The sequence below is a fragment of the Typha latifolia genome, chromosome 5 (assembly GCF_019914945.1).
Source record: "Typha latifolia isolate L0001 chromosome 5, TyphaL0001v2, whole genome shotgun sequence".
NCBI classification, from domain to species: Eukaryota; Viridiplantae; Streptophyta; class Magnoliopsida; order Poales; family Typhaceae; genus Typha; species Typha latifolia.
In genome coordinates this window covers 572,119-587,383 of record NC_133090.1, presented here as the reverse complement: position 1 = coordinate 587,383, position 15,265 = coordinate 572,119, and the positions used below count along the sequence as shown (strand labels likewise).

General features: G+C 39.2%; 5 protein-coding genes across 5 annotated transcripts; 2 read left to right on the top strand and 3 right to left on the bottom strand.

The window, feature by feature from the left end:
- The first annotated feature begins 870 nt into the window (after window positions 1-870).
- On the top strand, window positions 871-4,172 carry LOC140789407 (uncharacterized). The gene is made up of 6 exons (XM_073139098.1): window positions 871-1,158; window positions 1,375-1,488; window positions 1,666-2,446; window positions 2,527-2,632; window positions 3,181-3,386; window positions 3,717-4,172. The coding sequence occupies exons 3-6, from the start codon at window positions 1,707-1,709 to the stop codon at window positions 3,985-3,987; spliced, it is 1,323 nt and encodes a 440-aa protein (XP_072995199.1). The 5' UTR covers window positions 871-1,158; window positions 1,375-1,488; window positions 1,666-1,706; the 3' UTR covers window positions 3,988-4,172.
- A 600-nt stretch (window positions 4,173-4,772) lies between these two features.
- On the bottom strand, window positions 4,773-6,082 carry LOC140789297 (putative GEM-like protein 8). The gene is made up of 4 exons (XM_073138951.1): window positions 5,867-6,082; window positions 5,710-5,790; window positions 5,309-5,583; window positions 4,773-5,207 (listed from the first exon to the last, which is right to left on the bottom strand). Exons 1-4 carry the CDS (start codon window positions 6,009-6,011, stop codon window positions 5,016-5,018), a joined length of 693 nt encoding a protein of 230 aa, XP_072995052.1. The 5' UTR covers window positions 6,012-6,082; the 3' UTR covers window positions 4,773-5,015.
- Window positions 6,083-7,342: 1,260 nt separating this feature from the next.
- Window positions 7,343-12,342, top strand: LOC140788065 (uncharacterized). Its single transcript, XM_073137172.1, has 5 exons — window positions 7,343-7,606; window positions 8,263-8,365; window positions 8,939-9,137; window positions 9,904-10,065; window positions 11,518-12,342. The coding sequence occupies exons 1-4, from the start codon at window positions 7,478-7,480 to the stop codon at window positions 9,962-9,964; spliced, it is 492 nt and encodes a 163-aa protein (XP_072993273.1). The 5' UTR covers window positions 7,343-7,477; the 3' UTR covers window positions 9,965-10,065; window positions 11,518-12,342.
- On the bottom strand, window positions 10,571-12,037 carry LOC140788063 (uncharacterized). Its single transcript, XM_073137170.1, has one exon. It carries the CDS (start codon window positions 12,035-12,037, stop codon window positions 10,769-10,771), a length of 1,269 nt encoding a protein of 422 aa, XP_072993271.1. The 3' UTR covers window positions 10,571-10,768.
- An 820-nt stretch (window positions 12,343-13,162) lies between the features above and the next one.
- Window positions 13,163-15,234, bottom strand: LOC140788064 (uncharacterized). The gene is made up of 2 exons (XM_073137171.1): window positions 14,316-15,234; window positions 13,163-13,965 (listed from the first exon to the last, which is right to left on the bottom strand). The coding sequence occupies exons 1-2, from the start codon at window positions 14,823-14,825 to the stop codon at window positions 13,249-13,251; spliced, it is 1,227 nt and encodes a 408-aa protein (XP_072993272.1). The 5' UTR covers window positions 14,826-15,234; the 3' UTR covers window positions 13,163-13,248.
- Window positions 15,235-15,265: the final 31 nt, after the last annotated feature.

Genomic DNA, 15,265 nt, shown 5'->3' with positions numbered 1-15,265 from the left:
GAAAGGCCCAAGTTTACAAGGTGCAAGTCCAGAGTACTAAAATTCCAGAGAATTTAAATGGTTGAACATATGATTACTCTGGAGAGTTTGGATAAGATGTTGGATGGAAATGACTTTAATCTTTCATAGTCTCACTCTGACACTATTTTCTCAACATAGCTCTAAATTAAAGATAAGAATGTGAATGGTGGATTTCTCTGTTTTCTCGAGGTTATTTTAACAGCAGGTGTAATAACACCATGGCTCACAACCATACTTATTTTGCGGCCAAAAACTATATTTGTAAGAATTGGATCAGTTCTCTATCTAACTTTGATTGTAATATAATTCCTTAATGAATCCATTGTCACCTAACATTTTTTTTTTCAAAAAAATAAAACAAGAAAAGGATCCTGAGATAAGAGAGGGAGATTATAATATGAGCAGATTTTTTTTTACCACAAAATTATAATATTTTTGATGTAAAAATCAGAGCATTGTCTTGCTACATTTTAGGATCCAAACAAGCGTTAGGGAAAGCGAAACTGAAGTTTAAATTTCCACTGTTTTGGATGCATTACTCTACTAGTGTTTCTAAAGTCTAAACAACCCCCTTAGAATACAACAGAGTTGCATTTGGGCCTATTTATTCCAATATTTACTCTTTTTTTTTTGTAGACATTTGAAAATTTCGTCCAGTTTTAATTCAAATTTTACTTCCTTCAACCGAATCTTGCATGAGGTAATAGGATCCAAAATGAGTTCAAATTCAAATTTATATTACTGTATGATTTACGCACGGCTAAGATTTTGCCACGTTTCCAAAGAAGAAGGCCCACGACAAACGGCGCTATTTATAAACTATCTATGATGCCGTCACCGACTTCCTTTCCCTTCTTACTACTTTCTATTAGTAAATAACAACAGAACAAAGCCGAAAGCATATTCGGGAGGATCTCGCACGAGAGCACGCGAGGGAAGGCGTAAGGGAAAGAGCGGTGATTGAGGCATTTCGTCGAACGGAAGCCAGACGCTACCTTGGCCATCCATCCCCTTTCCCGTGTTTGTTATCATCTTATCCCTTTCCTCACAAATTTATAGGGCTCCGCGCGGGAATCGAGGCGCGTAGTTTTTTATGCAGTGATCGCGCGGATTGGGGTGGCGGGGGAATCAAAAGAGGTTAGATTAACAGCATCCTTTTTCTTTGAATTTTGTGGGGATTCCTTATATTTTCCTTTAAATTAGCCTTTTTCTAATATTGCTAGATTTCCTTTCCTGTTCTGAATCAAATTTCCGAGTTCCTAGTCCCTTTTCGTCTTTTTTTTTTTAAATTTATTTCGGGAATAAGTAGGGATAAGGACAAGAAATTAACAATTTCTGCTTTTGGTGTTGCAGAGAGAAGAATAACACAAGGAGCTTGAAGGAAGGAGAGTTGTTCGCCTTCTGATGCCGGGCTAGGCTGTCAATTTCCTTTGACAGCCGGCCCGTCTCCGCTCCTCCAAAGATTTGGTTAGTTTGATTTCATTATCTTGTAAAATGTCTTACTTTGTCTTATTTCAATTGCAAGATTCTTCTTTCTATCATATATAAGTTGTTGATATGATGCTTATCATGCGAAATCCTTGTCGTTCTTCTTGTTGGATGTCGTACTGTTAATTATAATGCGTGGTATTTCCTATGAATCAGGCCTGTTGGTTGTTTATCCGACAAGGATAACATAATTTCTGATGGCTTCTCTTTCTGGTCCTCTCCATCGGCCTCTCTCTGCTGCTGCGGTTGTCGCAGTTGCTGCTGTGTCATCAGACCTTCCCGATCGTTTCTCTCACCATAAATTATCCGAATCGAATGCAGCATTGTCACCCACCACTATGAATTCTGCAGAGCCTTTTCGTCCGGCTTCTGTCACTGGTCTCTCGGGTCTCTCAGTCTTGTCACGGGACAGGAAGCCTTTAGGTGATGCTAGCTGTGGTGCCAAAAATGTGAATCTTCCTTGTGCACCAGGATCCTTTTACAGGTCTTTTTCGGCATCCGTTGCTCCCCCACCTGCCATTCACACTTTGTATCAGTATGCAAGATTGATTAAACCCCAGGATTATGAGGAAGGCATGCCCACGATCCCTTCTTCATCTTCTGATGTTTTGTACCGATGGCATCTACCTGATCCAAGGACTTGCGTGTTACTGGGGAATGATGGGTGCTCATCTGCCAAATCTCAGACGGTTGTGGTTTTACTCGGGTGGTTGGGAGCAAAGCAGAAGCATTTGAAAAGATATGCAGATTGGTACACATCGAGGGGTTTCCATGCTGTGACATTTACCTTTCCAATGTCCGATATTATCAGTTACAACACTGGGGGCAAAGCTGAGCAGGATCTCGAGTCCCTTGCTAATCATCTAGCTGGTTGGGTTGCAGAAGAGAGTGGGAAGAACTTAATCTTCCATACTTTCAGTAACACCGGTTGGCTGACGTATGTTTTCTCTTCGCTTGCTTTTGTACCATCTCATTCTGGGAGCTCTCTAAGTAAACTATTTGGTTGTGCTATTGCAGCTATGGTGCGATATTGGAGAAATTTCAGAAGCAGGACTCTTCTGTGATGGAGAAGATTAGAGGTTGCATTGTTGACTCTGCGCCTGTTGCTGCCCCTGATCCACAGGTTAACTATCTCTTATCTTGGGTCATTGATTCTGATCATAAGAGGATCATTTGGTAGTTCATTTGTTTTAGTGTGATCGGTTGCCTTATCAAGCTTATTTTCGGTTTCTTATGCATTTAAGGACATTTTTTCACTAAAGTAATGCTGTCCCTGGATAACATCACTCTCAAAGGATCTATTGTGCTTTTAGTATCATGATTCTGTCTTTATGCCTCCACAACCTTTCTTTGCCTCCAACTGAGTAATCTTTCTTTATCCTTGTAGAATTATGTTTCTATTAGTATCACTTGCTCAGATTTTGTTAAAATGATGCCAGTTTCAGAACTGTATGATTTCTACTATCAGAGCTTTACTTTCCTTTTTTTTTTTTTCCTTCAAGCTACTAAGTTGGTAAATTATTCTTGAATTCACTTCTTAGCAAGTCGCAGGCTGCTAGTTATTAGCTTTTCTGTTTGCATAGGGGAAATTGTTCTTGCCTTTGGTTATATTGCTTGTGTTCTCCAGTTTGTTGTCTTAAAGGGTTTAATATCATCCTCTTAATTTTGTAGGTTTGGGCTTCAGGCTTCTCTGCTGCTTTTCTGAAAAAGCAGAGTATAACAACAAAAGGAATGATGGATTCGAAGGATTTGAGGAAGGACATGGTTGCTGTTGTTGATTCTGGTGTGGAATCTAAACCAGCAGTCACTGAGACTGCTTTATTGGTGGTCTTAGAGAAATTTTTTGAAGTGATTCTGAACCTTCCAGCTATCAACAGGTAGTGATTCTCTTTTCATTGGGTGCATTTATTATATGGTTAACTTTGCAAAGTTTGTATAAGTTCAGAGTGCAGATCATCTGTAATTAGTATGTGTTGTAATCAAGGCAACCTCCATATAGGTTTTTCATTTTGGAATTGCTCTTAGATTTTTTTGATAAGGATTAACCAGCTATTGATACTAAATTTGTAAATATCTATTAGTACTTAGTGAGGAGATCATAGGTTTATAGTCATGGAGTCGAGCTCTTCAAAAATGGGGATAGGACTGCAAATATCTTCCATTCCTAATGAGCTGCATTAGCTAATGATTTCCTTCACTCTTACCAGGAGGCTCTCGGACGTTTTGGATCTGTTGTCATCAGAGCAACCAAAGTGCCCACAATTCTATATATACAGCTCTGCTGACAGAGTTATTCCTGCAAAATCTGTGGAATCTTTTATAGAAAGGCAAAGAAGAGTTGGTCATGAGGTCAAGGCATGCAATTTTGTGTCTTCACCTCATGTCGACCATTTTCGAAGCCATCCAGCCCTTTATACTACTGAACTGACCAGCTTTTTGGATGACTGTGTGCTCACCTGTTGCAAAGATTCGTCATAAGAAAGTTTTCATAAAAGAGATCTTTTCTTGCCAATGATTTTATTCTTTCCTGGTAATTAATCAACACTTGCCAGTCATATAGAACAGAAATTGTTCAACTTACAATTGTGTATAAATCATACGTGTAACTTAACTGTTTGATTCTATATTTACTGGAAAAAAAGGGGTTGGACTCGATTTTTAAAGCTGCTATCTTTCGTCTATATTTGGGCAGTAGAAGGAAGCTTGTGCAGTAGATTTTTATTATTTTGTAATTTTCTTTTCCTTAGTAGGCTTACTGAGATGAAGTAATTTTTCTACAAATTGTTACTATATTTCTGGCAGCAGAAACTCGCAGGAATAAAAGATCTCATCACAAATACTTGTTGTTCTCTTTTGTATCCCTACATACTGTACACAGTTTAACAGCAGAAAGTTCCACGATAAAATATCAGCATTATTGGCATCTGTGTTCTTCCCTATTGTACTTTTTACATTTACGTTTATATTATGGAGGACTTTTATGAAACCTAACAAGAATTTTACAATTTAATTATATTATATATATTTTTTTATTTTAGCATATAATACTGATTACGTATATTTTCTATAGTTAATGTATATTTTATCATAATAGAATGTAAATTATTTATATATATGGTACACACAAAAAATTATTATTATAGAAAAAGAAGTTAAATGTAATTAAATTATAAAAGAGTCACCGGAAATGAGCAGCATTTTAAAATTTATGGACTGTTATGAAATCTAACAAGACTGCATTACTGAATTAGCAAGAGATAAGATTTCATCCACAAAAACCTGCATGCTATTTCATTTACTGATATCTTTCATATCTTAGAAATCACCAACTCTTCTAGAAAAAGATGAAGAGTGGCATCACACTCCTGCTACATTTTTTACAACACACTACTCTAGAGGAAAAAGAAAAGGAGCACCTTCCAATTGATTACAGGACTCTCTTTTCCCCACTCCATGCACACTCCATGCACAAGAACCATCTCACAATACTCTTCCAAGTTTTTGAACTACTCTGACAGTCTTTCTTGCACTTCAAAGATGGCTTGTTGAAGGTACTTGAAAGATCTCTTTGGACTAATAAAACCCATAAACCAACACTCACATTTGTCAACTGTAACTATCTGGATGTACTTTTGGTTTGGCTTGTCCAGATTCTCTCTTTCGCATGCTTGCTCTATCCTCCTCAATGGTATCAAGACCTGAAAATAAGGATGAATTCGGTCAATTCTTACAAAAATTTTTGATGGTTTGCCACCTTAGAGCTAGTAGCCAACTGTATAATATACGGAAGAATTGATACCTTGTAGGGGACTTTGGCTAAGTTTCCTTTGGGAGAAGTGACTGTGATAGTTCTATCACTATGGAATGCTATCTTATCAGTTGAAATAAAGAGCAGTCCAGCAATAGGCCCTGTTGTGGTGGACAAATAACATTGGAAGGCATTCAGCAGCTTCTCCCCTTTTCTAACAGTGAATTTTTGTCTGAAGACTCTCTCAATTCCTCCAGCTTGAAGAATCCTTGCACTCAGTCTCAATTTCCCCTTTACAGTCTTCGAAATATTGGGTCCTAAGCTCACTGCAGTTCCAAATAATGACTAAAAGTTACAATCACTCAATTTTCCAGACAGTAACATTACCAATATCATATAAATCTTTTGTAAACATCAAGTTTAGTGCATAAGGAAAGATGTTAGCTCATTACCATGATCTCTGAGGCGTCGTACGCAACTGTCTGCTTTGTTGCTCATCTTGTTTATCCAGTGAATAATTGAATCCACTTTTCCTGCATATCGATCGAAAATTAATTAGTACCAAATGCAGCATACTACAAGAACATTGCAGCCAGACATGGTCATTACTTTGTTCAACTTGAGAGGACCCATATGAAGTCAATTGGAGGTAGGGGCTTGACTCAGGAAGAGCTATTTCCTTAGGCAATTCTGATGCACATCCGACTGTGTTTATTGGAATGCCAATGGCTTGGTCATGGCTTGTTTTCTCCATGATCAGATGAAGATATTGCTATTTGCTACTGCTTGGAGAGCTCTTTGCAAGGTGGAATGCCAATGCCAAGTTTACCAGTAGCATGCCTTTTATAAGGTGGAGAACTATTCCAAACTTTGTAAAATTTTCAAGTGTTTAAACTTTTAAAGAAATGAAGACTTTATTGTGCACTTTCCATCACCTTATCAAAAATAAAGGTGCTATCATCGTCACAGAAAGATAAAAGGAAAAGATTCAGATCGCCTTTTGCATAAGATAAACTTGTTCAATGGATTCAACTTCCATTTCAGTTGATCATAGCAATCAGAATACTGAGAATAGTTGCAAAATTTGTTTTTATAACTACCAGATTTTAGGCATCCCATGTGTTTGGCTGGTCCACTATTCTTATTCCAACTTTTTGTAAGGCGACCTTTGAAGTGAATCTATGCAAGATATGATATACTTATCCTTTCTTTTCCACTAAATTCTCAATCCAAGAAAGCTTCATGCCAACATCCAACATGCTGGTGAAGCTCTGAGTCAGCAGTCTATGCTGTCTTGTGTCTGATGAATGGCATTGTAGAAGCTTGCAAACTAGAAAGCCAACTTGTCTAGTTGTAAAGTGAAAAGTAGAAAGTCCACTAGAGTAAACAATTTGAGTATTAAGTACATGAAAGAAAGAGACTAAGGAACCTTATGATGCAAGGAAAAATGGAAATAGTCATCATCAAGTAACCTAAATAATCTCAAAGGCAATCATAAAGTAAACAAAAATTTTCTACTAAAAGTTTTCATAAAATATGGCAAATTAATCTTTAAATTAAAAATTACTTAAATCCAATACCGTCGCAGTACTAAAAAATTTCAAGAGCTTATTTATGCTTATATAACACATAGAATTGCATGATCTAAAACAAGCATAAATTCAGTGTGGGTCAATCTGAAATACTATTGGATTCTAACAAATTGATTGTGATCATGTAACGGCTCTAATTGTATTGAGGTCATTGTATTTAAGCAAATACTATAAAATTTCACAGATATGTGTGATCGTTGAGTTGTTAACATAAAACCATGCTATTGATGACAAGAGTGAATTCAGTGCAAATTAATCTGAGATACTATTAGGTCATAGCAAATTGATCGTCAATATTTAACAGCTTTAATCACACTAAAAATATACATAGAGGTATCAAATTTGAGAAAGTAATTAACATTTATAGATAACTGTAATTAATGAGTTGTTACGCATCTAATAGCCGACTACACCGAAACTAAATGGGACTGGGAGAGACAGCCCACATTGCGCTACATTTACAAATTTACCCTCGCTTCTTAAAACTATTCTCGAACCGACCTCGCGGGAAAGCCCGAAGGCATTAGACTTCACCCCTTTGTTATTCCCCGTCGCCGCGGCTATCTCGTAGCGTTGCCGCACTCCATTGGAAACCCTAAAAGCTCCAACTCGTATACCGTCGTTCTCCATGGGGTCCGCGAGCAATGATCCACCTCGTAAGCCGGCGGCGGAAGGAGGAGGAGGAGGAGGAGGAGGAGGCGAGAAGTCTCGGTCCCAAGACGCCGCGTGGCTCTCTTCCCTTTCGGAGCCCGAGCTTGTAAGTCGCAACAAACCCTAACGCCCTTTCCGTTTTATTCGTTTTGATCAAGTTATTCCGTCGAAGATTTCAGGAGCTTGGAATTATTCCAGGATATCCTGATGAAAATATGAATCTAGTTTCTGATTGGTATCAAGCAAAGTAGAAGAAGAGTTGACGAGAGAAGAGTAAGAAGACAACAAATATTAGCTTTTAAATCCAACTTGTCCTCATATAATATCACTAGTACGAAATTGAATACAAGTTTTCGAGGTTTTAAGGCCAGTACTCACTAAAAGTTCATCTTTTACCAGGGCATCCTCATAGTTGCTCTTTGTACTCTTTATATTATTGGTGGCAATTTATGTAGACCCGGTAGATCCCATCTTTCATATAAATTACTTCAGTTATGAATCGCCTTCTGATTTCTCATAGTTGCCTAATTTTTTTTGAAGTGGATCTTCACGTTCAGATCATATAAGAATTTCGGTATATGAATTATTGAGACTGACTAAACCCCAAGAAAGGGTGATTTTTATTTTTTTATTTTATTTTTTGCTTTTAACATTGTCTCTACTTTTCCTTTCTCCTTAGCTTTGCGGTTTCAATAGTTAATTTTGCTCTGCAGATGTGGCAAACGTATTATCGTTAAGTACTCCTTAAATATATTTTTGCAGGATTTTCTCATCAGCTTAAAAGAGATGGCTACAATGAGAGCAAAGAACATAGGCTACAGTGGTCTTTCTGAAAAATTTGATGCAAGGACGTTACGTGCTCTTGGTATGTTGTGTAGAGTGTGCTATCGTTATTTTACATTCTTGATGCAATTCTCCAATATATTCTTTTGATGTAACTGAGGATCTCTTATTTTTGCATAACTGTTTCCAAGTATATGTGGTAACTCTTTTCTGGGTACTAGAACATTGTACAATGCTTATCATAGTCCTTACCTTTGATCAGAAAGTAATCTTGTTGTTAATGTTCTTGCTAGAAGAAAAGTTGTCTTTTTAGGCTGTCACTCCTGAAAACCATAGAAAATTGTTTAGGGGATCTGTGTAAAGTGGATATAGTTTAGGATTGTTGTACAATGGACTCAATTTAACTATCTACTAGATGAGGCAAACTGCTGGATTGTATGAAACTGCAAAAGAATCGATTTTAGATATTGTTGGCCAGAGATAGCAGAGTTACAATATTCTCCATGATGTCATGATTAGTCATATTGATGTTCTGTAAGCTTCTGTTCCCAATGAGACCTTGTAAAGAATATCTTGATTCCTTTATTATATTGGAATCATTTTATGTATTGGCTTTCCTTGATCACTTGTGTTGTTCTTATTTGTATTTTTCCAGGTATTATCTTGTTGGATTTTTTCAAGGAACGAGTGAAAAGCACTTCAAGTGATCCAAAATTGGTTGAGACACTAGATTTGCTTAGTGACTGTGGTCTCTCTGCTCTGGATCATGAGGGGAAGCCTTACTCTGCTGCATGTAGTGAAGATGTTTCAGCATCAAATTTTGCCACACCTCGGCGAAAGCGGATGTGGGAGGGGTAAGTACAACTCTACATATGTCATGCAATATATTTTATTTATTTGTTCTTTATACTCTATAATTTTAGTGACAACAATATCTGAGCCTAGTCCCAAATATTTGGATCTGCTATACAGTGTTTTCTACCACTATCCTAAGAAATGTCCATTCACCCGTTTAGGCGGCCAAATATGTGATTGTGGTCCCTATGCTGGAGCCTTATTAAATTGTTATTTAAATACAACTATTTCCAGACAGACAATATTAAGTCCTTGTATAGAGGGAAGTATCTATCTTCCATATTTCTCTTCAAGGTCGTTTATTTCTTTTCATTTTCAACTTACTTGGCACATCTTTTTTAATTTAGGTATAGTTAAATACCGAATGCATACACAGCCCTACAGGCCTTTGCATGCCACATATGCACCATGCAGTCCCTTGACCACCTGCACACCATGGTTTTCTTAGAAAATTGTAAATTTTGTTTTCATTCCTTTCCAATTGGTACGAGGGATATTTCTATGATCACGTAAGGCTAATAAAAGGAGGTATGTACTCTTATCTCTATGCAGTGAGTGCCTATCTGAAGTGATAAAAAAGAGATTTACACCATATCCTGTCTCTTTACATTCACTTGGCAGTCTAGGCAAGATTAGATAGACAGGTCTGGGATCATAGAACGTATGATCACAGTTTCTAATTGATGATGGTTTTCTGGTATAGTGTATTATCTTCGGATGCAAGATTTCTATAATTTTTAATAGCTTTGACTGCTTTTTGTTCAGATTATGTGAAGAAAGAGTTCAAAGTTGCAAGAAACAAAAAACAACAGAGAATAAAATGTAATCAGCATCAGCGTTTATCTAACAGTGAGTCCTTGAATGTTGCATGAGTTGATCTTTTGGAATTTTGACCCTTCGGTGTGATGCAGACAAAACAACTGCAAGGTATGTGAACATGGCTGCAGTTTCAAGATTAATCTTGTTCCATCTAGCTGACCACAATGGTAGGGCTTAATCATATATAAAGTTATAATGCAAAATATCCTAAACATATTCTTGTACATATGGTTTATGTAAGTTTCAGTAGTAATTTCTTGGCTGGTGACATGTCATCCTTTATTGTCACTACATTGTAAGATATATATGTACTTGTGAATTGCTGAATGTTGGAAATAGAAAGCTGCAGAGATATTTCTTGTGAATCTCCATCAGTTTCTTTAAAATTTAGAAAATAAAAATCTAATAAGATAATTGTTGATCCTTCCTATCAAGATTATGTTCTAAATTGAACTGTATCAATGCATTCTCACTATGCTCTATAGATTTAGAAGACTGTTATTTATTGATTATGAGCTTTTGGATAGTGTTATAGTTTATCATGATGACTGTATACTTGGCTGTGCATTGTACTGTTGTCCTGAAATCTAGAAGTCCCACTTAGTCATATAAATTTTATCCCAGAATTTCGATTCTTGCATATAACTGAATATAGGAGAACAGGGCATGATTCTTGGATAAACCTAGGAATCATGGTGATAGTACAATGATAATGGGTTAACTAGCACACAAACTAGGTTCCACAGGCTTATGACCATGCTTACGATACGTTAACAACATAAGAGGAAACAACAATTATACTCTTCTAGATTCACCTCACTAGACCTAGATTTATGATACCCCATGCATCCTGTGGCCATGACTTCTCTTTTGCCTTTGCCAGCATCACTCTGCCCCAAGAAACCCATCCCTCCCATGTCATCCTCTTGTCCCAGCTGCTTCCCCACTCCAGTATCAATTCCAACCCCTTCCCTGCCTCTTCCTCAGTTTCCTCATACCTCCCCTGGTTCAGATACACCTGTGCCAGCACAAGATGTGGCTCTCCCACAAATGGGTTTTTCTCAATACTCTCCAACAGCATCGCCTCCACTCTTTTCCACTCCCCATCCTTTGACCCATCACTGCAAATAGCCTCCCAGTACAATTCTCTTGCAACTATCTGTTCCTTGGCATCCAACACCTTGGTGCAGTTGTCAAACACCGGAGGCACTACAAGCTCAATATCTTCATCTCTAGCTACATTACTGTCACCTTCTCCTCTTTGTTTCTGCTCCTCCATGTAGATTTCTTCCTCCCTTACTATTAGGGTATACAGTGCGCCTAGCCTTGACAGTGAGTTCATCCACAACCCCGGCTTTCCACAGCCGGGCCACAGCGTTTTCCAGTTGTTGCCGCCAAATTCCAACCTTCCATTCTCGTTGTCGAATAGCTTGTCTTGGTAGTCAACATACTGATCACTGAAGTCTGCAATGGTCATCAAGATGAAGATGGCCATTACTCTTCTAGACACAGCTACTGCTTCCCCGGTCCTTATATGCTTCAACTTGATCCCTTCTGCAGGAAGTAAAGACTGAAGCTTCATCCTCCACGGCTGGTCCACATCAAACACTTTGTTGCGAAGGGAGATCTCTGAGAGCGCCAAGTGTTCAATGAGCTCTTCATCGGTGTAATGGAAGAGGAGGTCGTCATGGATGAGCGCATGGCGTGGGACGACACAGAAAAGATGGACGAGGCGCTCGGCTTGGGTGCCGATGAGGTCTTGGACATGCTCACGAGTGGTGTGCGGGTCGAAGATGGCGAGGTTGACATAGGAGTTGGAATAGGAGGAGTGGAAAAGGCCACAGCGCGCGACGGCATCTGGCGCACACCATAGCTTTAGTATGCGGTAGACATCAACAAGGTGGGCAAGGAAGGTGCCGTGCTTGTGGTAGCATTCGCCTGCACCGACCGAGCGGAGGACAGCAATGAGGGAGGGGAGCTCTGGGTCGATGGACTGAAGCTCGCCTCGGAGGAAGGGGCGGGCGGCAGCGATGAGGGCGGGGAGGTCTCTCTTGTGAGGGTGAGAAGTATAGAAAGGCATTGTGGTAGAATTTGCTTATAGTTTATAAGTAGAAGAGCTGGATTGGAGTAATAATATAGGAAGATTGGGAGAAGACAGTGACTAGAGGAAGAGGGGTAAAGAGGCAAAAGTTGTCGAGATGTAGGGGAGGGGGTACATGCAAAGGGTGTACGAGTCGTGCTGTGGGGGCTATAATAATTGCCGGATGTTTGGTTTGTGACGGTTGTTGCAACTTCTTCATGGATTTTTCTGCAAGGTGGCGGAAAAGATTATAACGTAATGTTGATTCTTCTGCCCTTCGCCATGAGAGGAAGGTGGAGATAAAATAGTTCTCCTCTTGTTTGGCTTGCATTTCTTCTTTTTAAGGGTGGAGAAAAAGGAAGAGATATAGAATACTTTCCAACCGTAGGTTAAATGTCCAATCTATTCTTGTTTCTTTTGACATCAGCTGTCTTTGGTTTTTTTTGTTACCGATCAAGATACCGAGTAGTTTTGTAGCAGTTGAAGTCGAATTTTAACTCTGATGGAGTGATGGTTCTACTTGCACCTCAAAATGATATATAAACTGATGGCGAACTTTGTATTTTTGATTGAACTAATGCCGAACTTATTGCTTTGTTGGTATATTAAGGTGATATAGACCTTTCCCTTACAGTCAAAAGCATCATGGAAAGATGGCAAGTTAGGATGATTTCAAATAAAAGTTTGTGGCCTGCTGTTTAATCACGTGAGGAGGTTGTTGGAGGCAGTGATATATCCTTGTCACGACTCACGAGATGCTGATACTGATAGTGGCTTTGCGAATATCCGCAACAATCGACAACAATACATAGTGTAGTTCTTATGCATAGTTGAACTACTAGTCCTATCAAACTATTACTCGAATTAGTTTAAAAGATAGATCAAATTTAAAGAATAGCGTGGTTCAGTCATTTTTCATATCTAATCAAATTACTCTTTAAAAAAATCAAAATTAATAAATGAGATTAACTAATTGAGCTCGAGCCTCAAATTAAATAAGACATAATGTACTGGTCCTATCAAACTATTAGCCGAATTAGTTTAAAAGATGATCAATTTAAAGATAACATTGTTCTTTCTTTCTTCTTCCCTCTTGTTAATCTCGATATGAACAGAAGACACCCATTTGCACATTCCAATGACTATAAGCTTTATTTTAGTTGGGCCACCACAAGCCAATAACCTTAGTAGAGACAAATCATCATAAGCTTTCAACTGACAAGCCCCAAGTTAATGATCCCCCATGCAGCCTGTGGCCATGACCTCTCCTTTGCCTTGGCCAACATCACTCTCCCCCAAGACACCCACCCTTCCCATGTCATCCTCTTATCCCAACTACTCCCCCACTCCAATATCAACTTCAACCCCTCCTCTGCTTCTCTCTCAGCCTCCTCATACCTCCCCAAGTTCAAGTAGACTTGGCCCAACACCAAATGAGGCTCTCCCACAAATGGGTTCTTCTCAACACTCTCCAATAACAACTTCTCCACTCTCTCCCATTCCTCTTCCTTCTTCACATCACTGCAAGCAGCTTCCCAGTATAAATCCCTTGCAGCTGTTTGTTCTTTAGGATTCAACACTTTTGTGCAGTTATCAAGCACTGGTGGTATCACTAACTCTATCTCCTCGTCTCTATCAACTCCACCTCCTCCTCTTTCCTTTGAGAAGATCTCCTCCTCTCTCACTATCAGAGTGTACAATGCACCCATCCTTGATATTGAGCTCAGCCACAGTCCTGGCTTCCCTTTGCCCGGCCACAGCGCGGCCGGGCTGCTGCCGGAGAACTCCAGCTTGCCGTCTTTGTTGTCGAAGAGCTTGTCTTGCCAGTCGTAGAGCTGGTCACTGAAGTCGGCCATGGTCATCAAAACAAAGGTTGCTATTATTCTCCTCGAGACTGTAACGTCCTCCCCCGTTCTGATATGCTTCACCTGGCGCATTTGATTTCAAAACTCTAATTCAAGTTTCAAAACAAATAGGAACTTTTTTATGCATTAAATCACCTATATTTTGATCTTATTGTTAAAAACTCTCCCTCTCTTTTTCAAGTTTTCGAATTTTAGTTACTCCTTTTTTTTCTCCTCTTTTCTCACTATGCAATTAAATTTCTTCTGATCCCTGAAATAAATTTCTTATTAATTGATATAGAATATTGTGACCACATAGTTGTAATCTAAAAGTGAGGAGTTTTTTTTGCGATAAATTCGAAAAGTTGGTAGTAATTTTTCACAAAAAAAAAAAGACCAAATAAATTAAATAGAATAGTTTCTGTGCAACTCACCTTGATCCCTTCGGCAGGAAGCAGCCCCTGGAGCTTCTTTCTCCACGGCTGGCTCCTATCGAACACCTTGTCGCGAATCGCCGCCTCGGACTGCGCCAGATGTTCGACGAAATCCCCATCGCTATAATGGAAAAGCAAGTCGTCGTGTATCAGACTCTGCCTCGGAACGACGCAGAAGAGGTGTATGAGCCTCTCGGCTTGCTCCCCGACGAGGTCTCGAACGTAATTCCTCGTGGTGTTGGGATCAAATATGGCGAGGTTGACGTAGGAGTTGGAGTAGGCAGAGTGGAAGAGCCCGCATCGCGCGACGGAGTCGGGGGCGCCCCATAGCTTTAGTATTCGGTAGACGTCGACGAGGTGGGAGAGGAAGGTCGAGTGCTTGTGCCAGCACTCGCCGGCCCCGACGGAGACGAGGACGGAGACGAATGAAGGGAGATCTGGGTCGACGGCGGCGAGATCGCCGCGGAGGAAGGGGCGAGCGGCGGTGAGGATGCCTGAGAGGTCTCCCATTATTGGGGGTAGAGTGGACTGGTTTCTGGTTTTGGTTATTTGTTGCAGAGAAGGGAAAGGACAAAGGTGGATGGATAGGAACGAATATTTAAGTGAAGTAGGTAGACATCACAATGGAACAAAATTGACACCTTGTAAGTTGTGTTAGTTGTTATAATTCTTATGCTTTGAGATATTTAGTGGATTCTTTTATTGGAGCAATATATGATTTAAACTGGTTATAATCTATTTTTAAATAAAATTATTGACCCAATTATTCAACAATCATAGGAGAGAGCTAGCCTCAAAAAGTAATCTTGCACTCTTCACAACTTGCTTTTTTATTATTATTATTTTTTTAACAATTAAAGCCCATGGGCTTCACTGGATCAGACAAAGGAATCCCTACCCAATGATAAATGGCAATATGCTTGACATGTCCACAAGGATGTAATACTAAG

Excerpts from the sequence above, each read along its gene's own strand:
- LOC140789407 (XM_073139098.1), top strand. The coding sequence starts at position 1,707 with ATGGCTTCTCTTTCTGGTCCTCTCCATCGGCCTCTCTCTGCTGCTGCG. Across the intron at positions 2,633-3,180 it reads TTGCTGCCCCTGATCCACAG|GTTTGGGCTTCAGGCTTCTC; the intron begins GTTAACTATCTC and ends TTAATTTTGTAG. Across the intron at positions 3,387-3,716 it reads AACCTTCCAGCTATCAACAG|GAGGCTCTCGGACGTTTTGG; the intron begins GTAGTGATTCTC and ends CACTCTTACCAG.
- LOC140789297 (XM_073138951.1), bottom strand. The coding sequence starts at position 6,011 with ATGGAGAAAACAAGCCATGACCAAGCCATTGGCATTCCAATAAACACA. Across the intron at positions 5,791-5,866 it reads GTCCTCTCAAGTTGAACAAA|GAAAAGTGGATTCAATTATT; the intron begins GTAATGACCATG and ends ATCGATATGCAG. Across the intron at positions 5,208-5,308 it reads TAGCCAAAGTCCCCTACAAG|GTCTTGATACCATTGAGGAG; the intron begins GTATCAATTCTT and ends CCTTATTTTCAG.
- LOC140788065 (XM_073137172.1), top strand. The coding sequence starts at position 7,478 with ATGGGGTCCGCGAGCAATGATCCACCTCGTAAGCCGGCGGCGGAAGGA. Across the intron at positions 8,366-8,938 it reads AAGGACGTTACGTGCTCTTG|GTATTATCTTGTTGGATTTT; the intron begins GTATGTTGTGTA and ends GTATTTTTCCAG. Across the intron at positions 9,138-9,903 it reads CGAAAGCGGATGTGGGAGGG|ATTATGTGAAGAAAGAGTTC; the intron begins GTAAGTACAACT and ends CTTTTTGTTCAG.
- LOC140788063 (XM_073137170.1), bottom strand. The coding sequence starts at position 12,037 with ATGCCTTTCTATACTTCTCACCCTCACAAGAGAGACCTCCCCGCCCTC.
- LOC140788064 (XM_073137171.1), bottom strand. The coding sequence starts at position 14,825 with ATGGGAGACCTCTCAGGCATCCTCACCGCCGCTCGCCCCTTCCTCCGC. Across the intron at positions 13,966-14,315 it reads TTCCTGCCGAAGGGATCAAG|GTGAAGCATATCAGAACGGG; the intron begins GTGAGTTGCACA and ends CAAATGCGCCAG.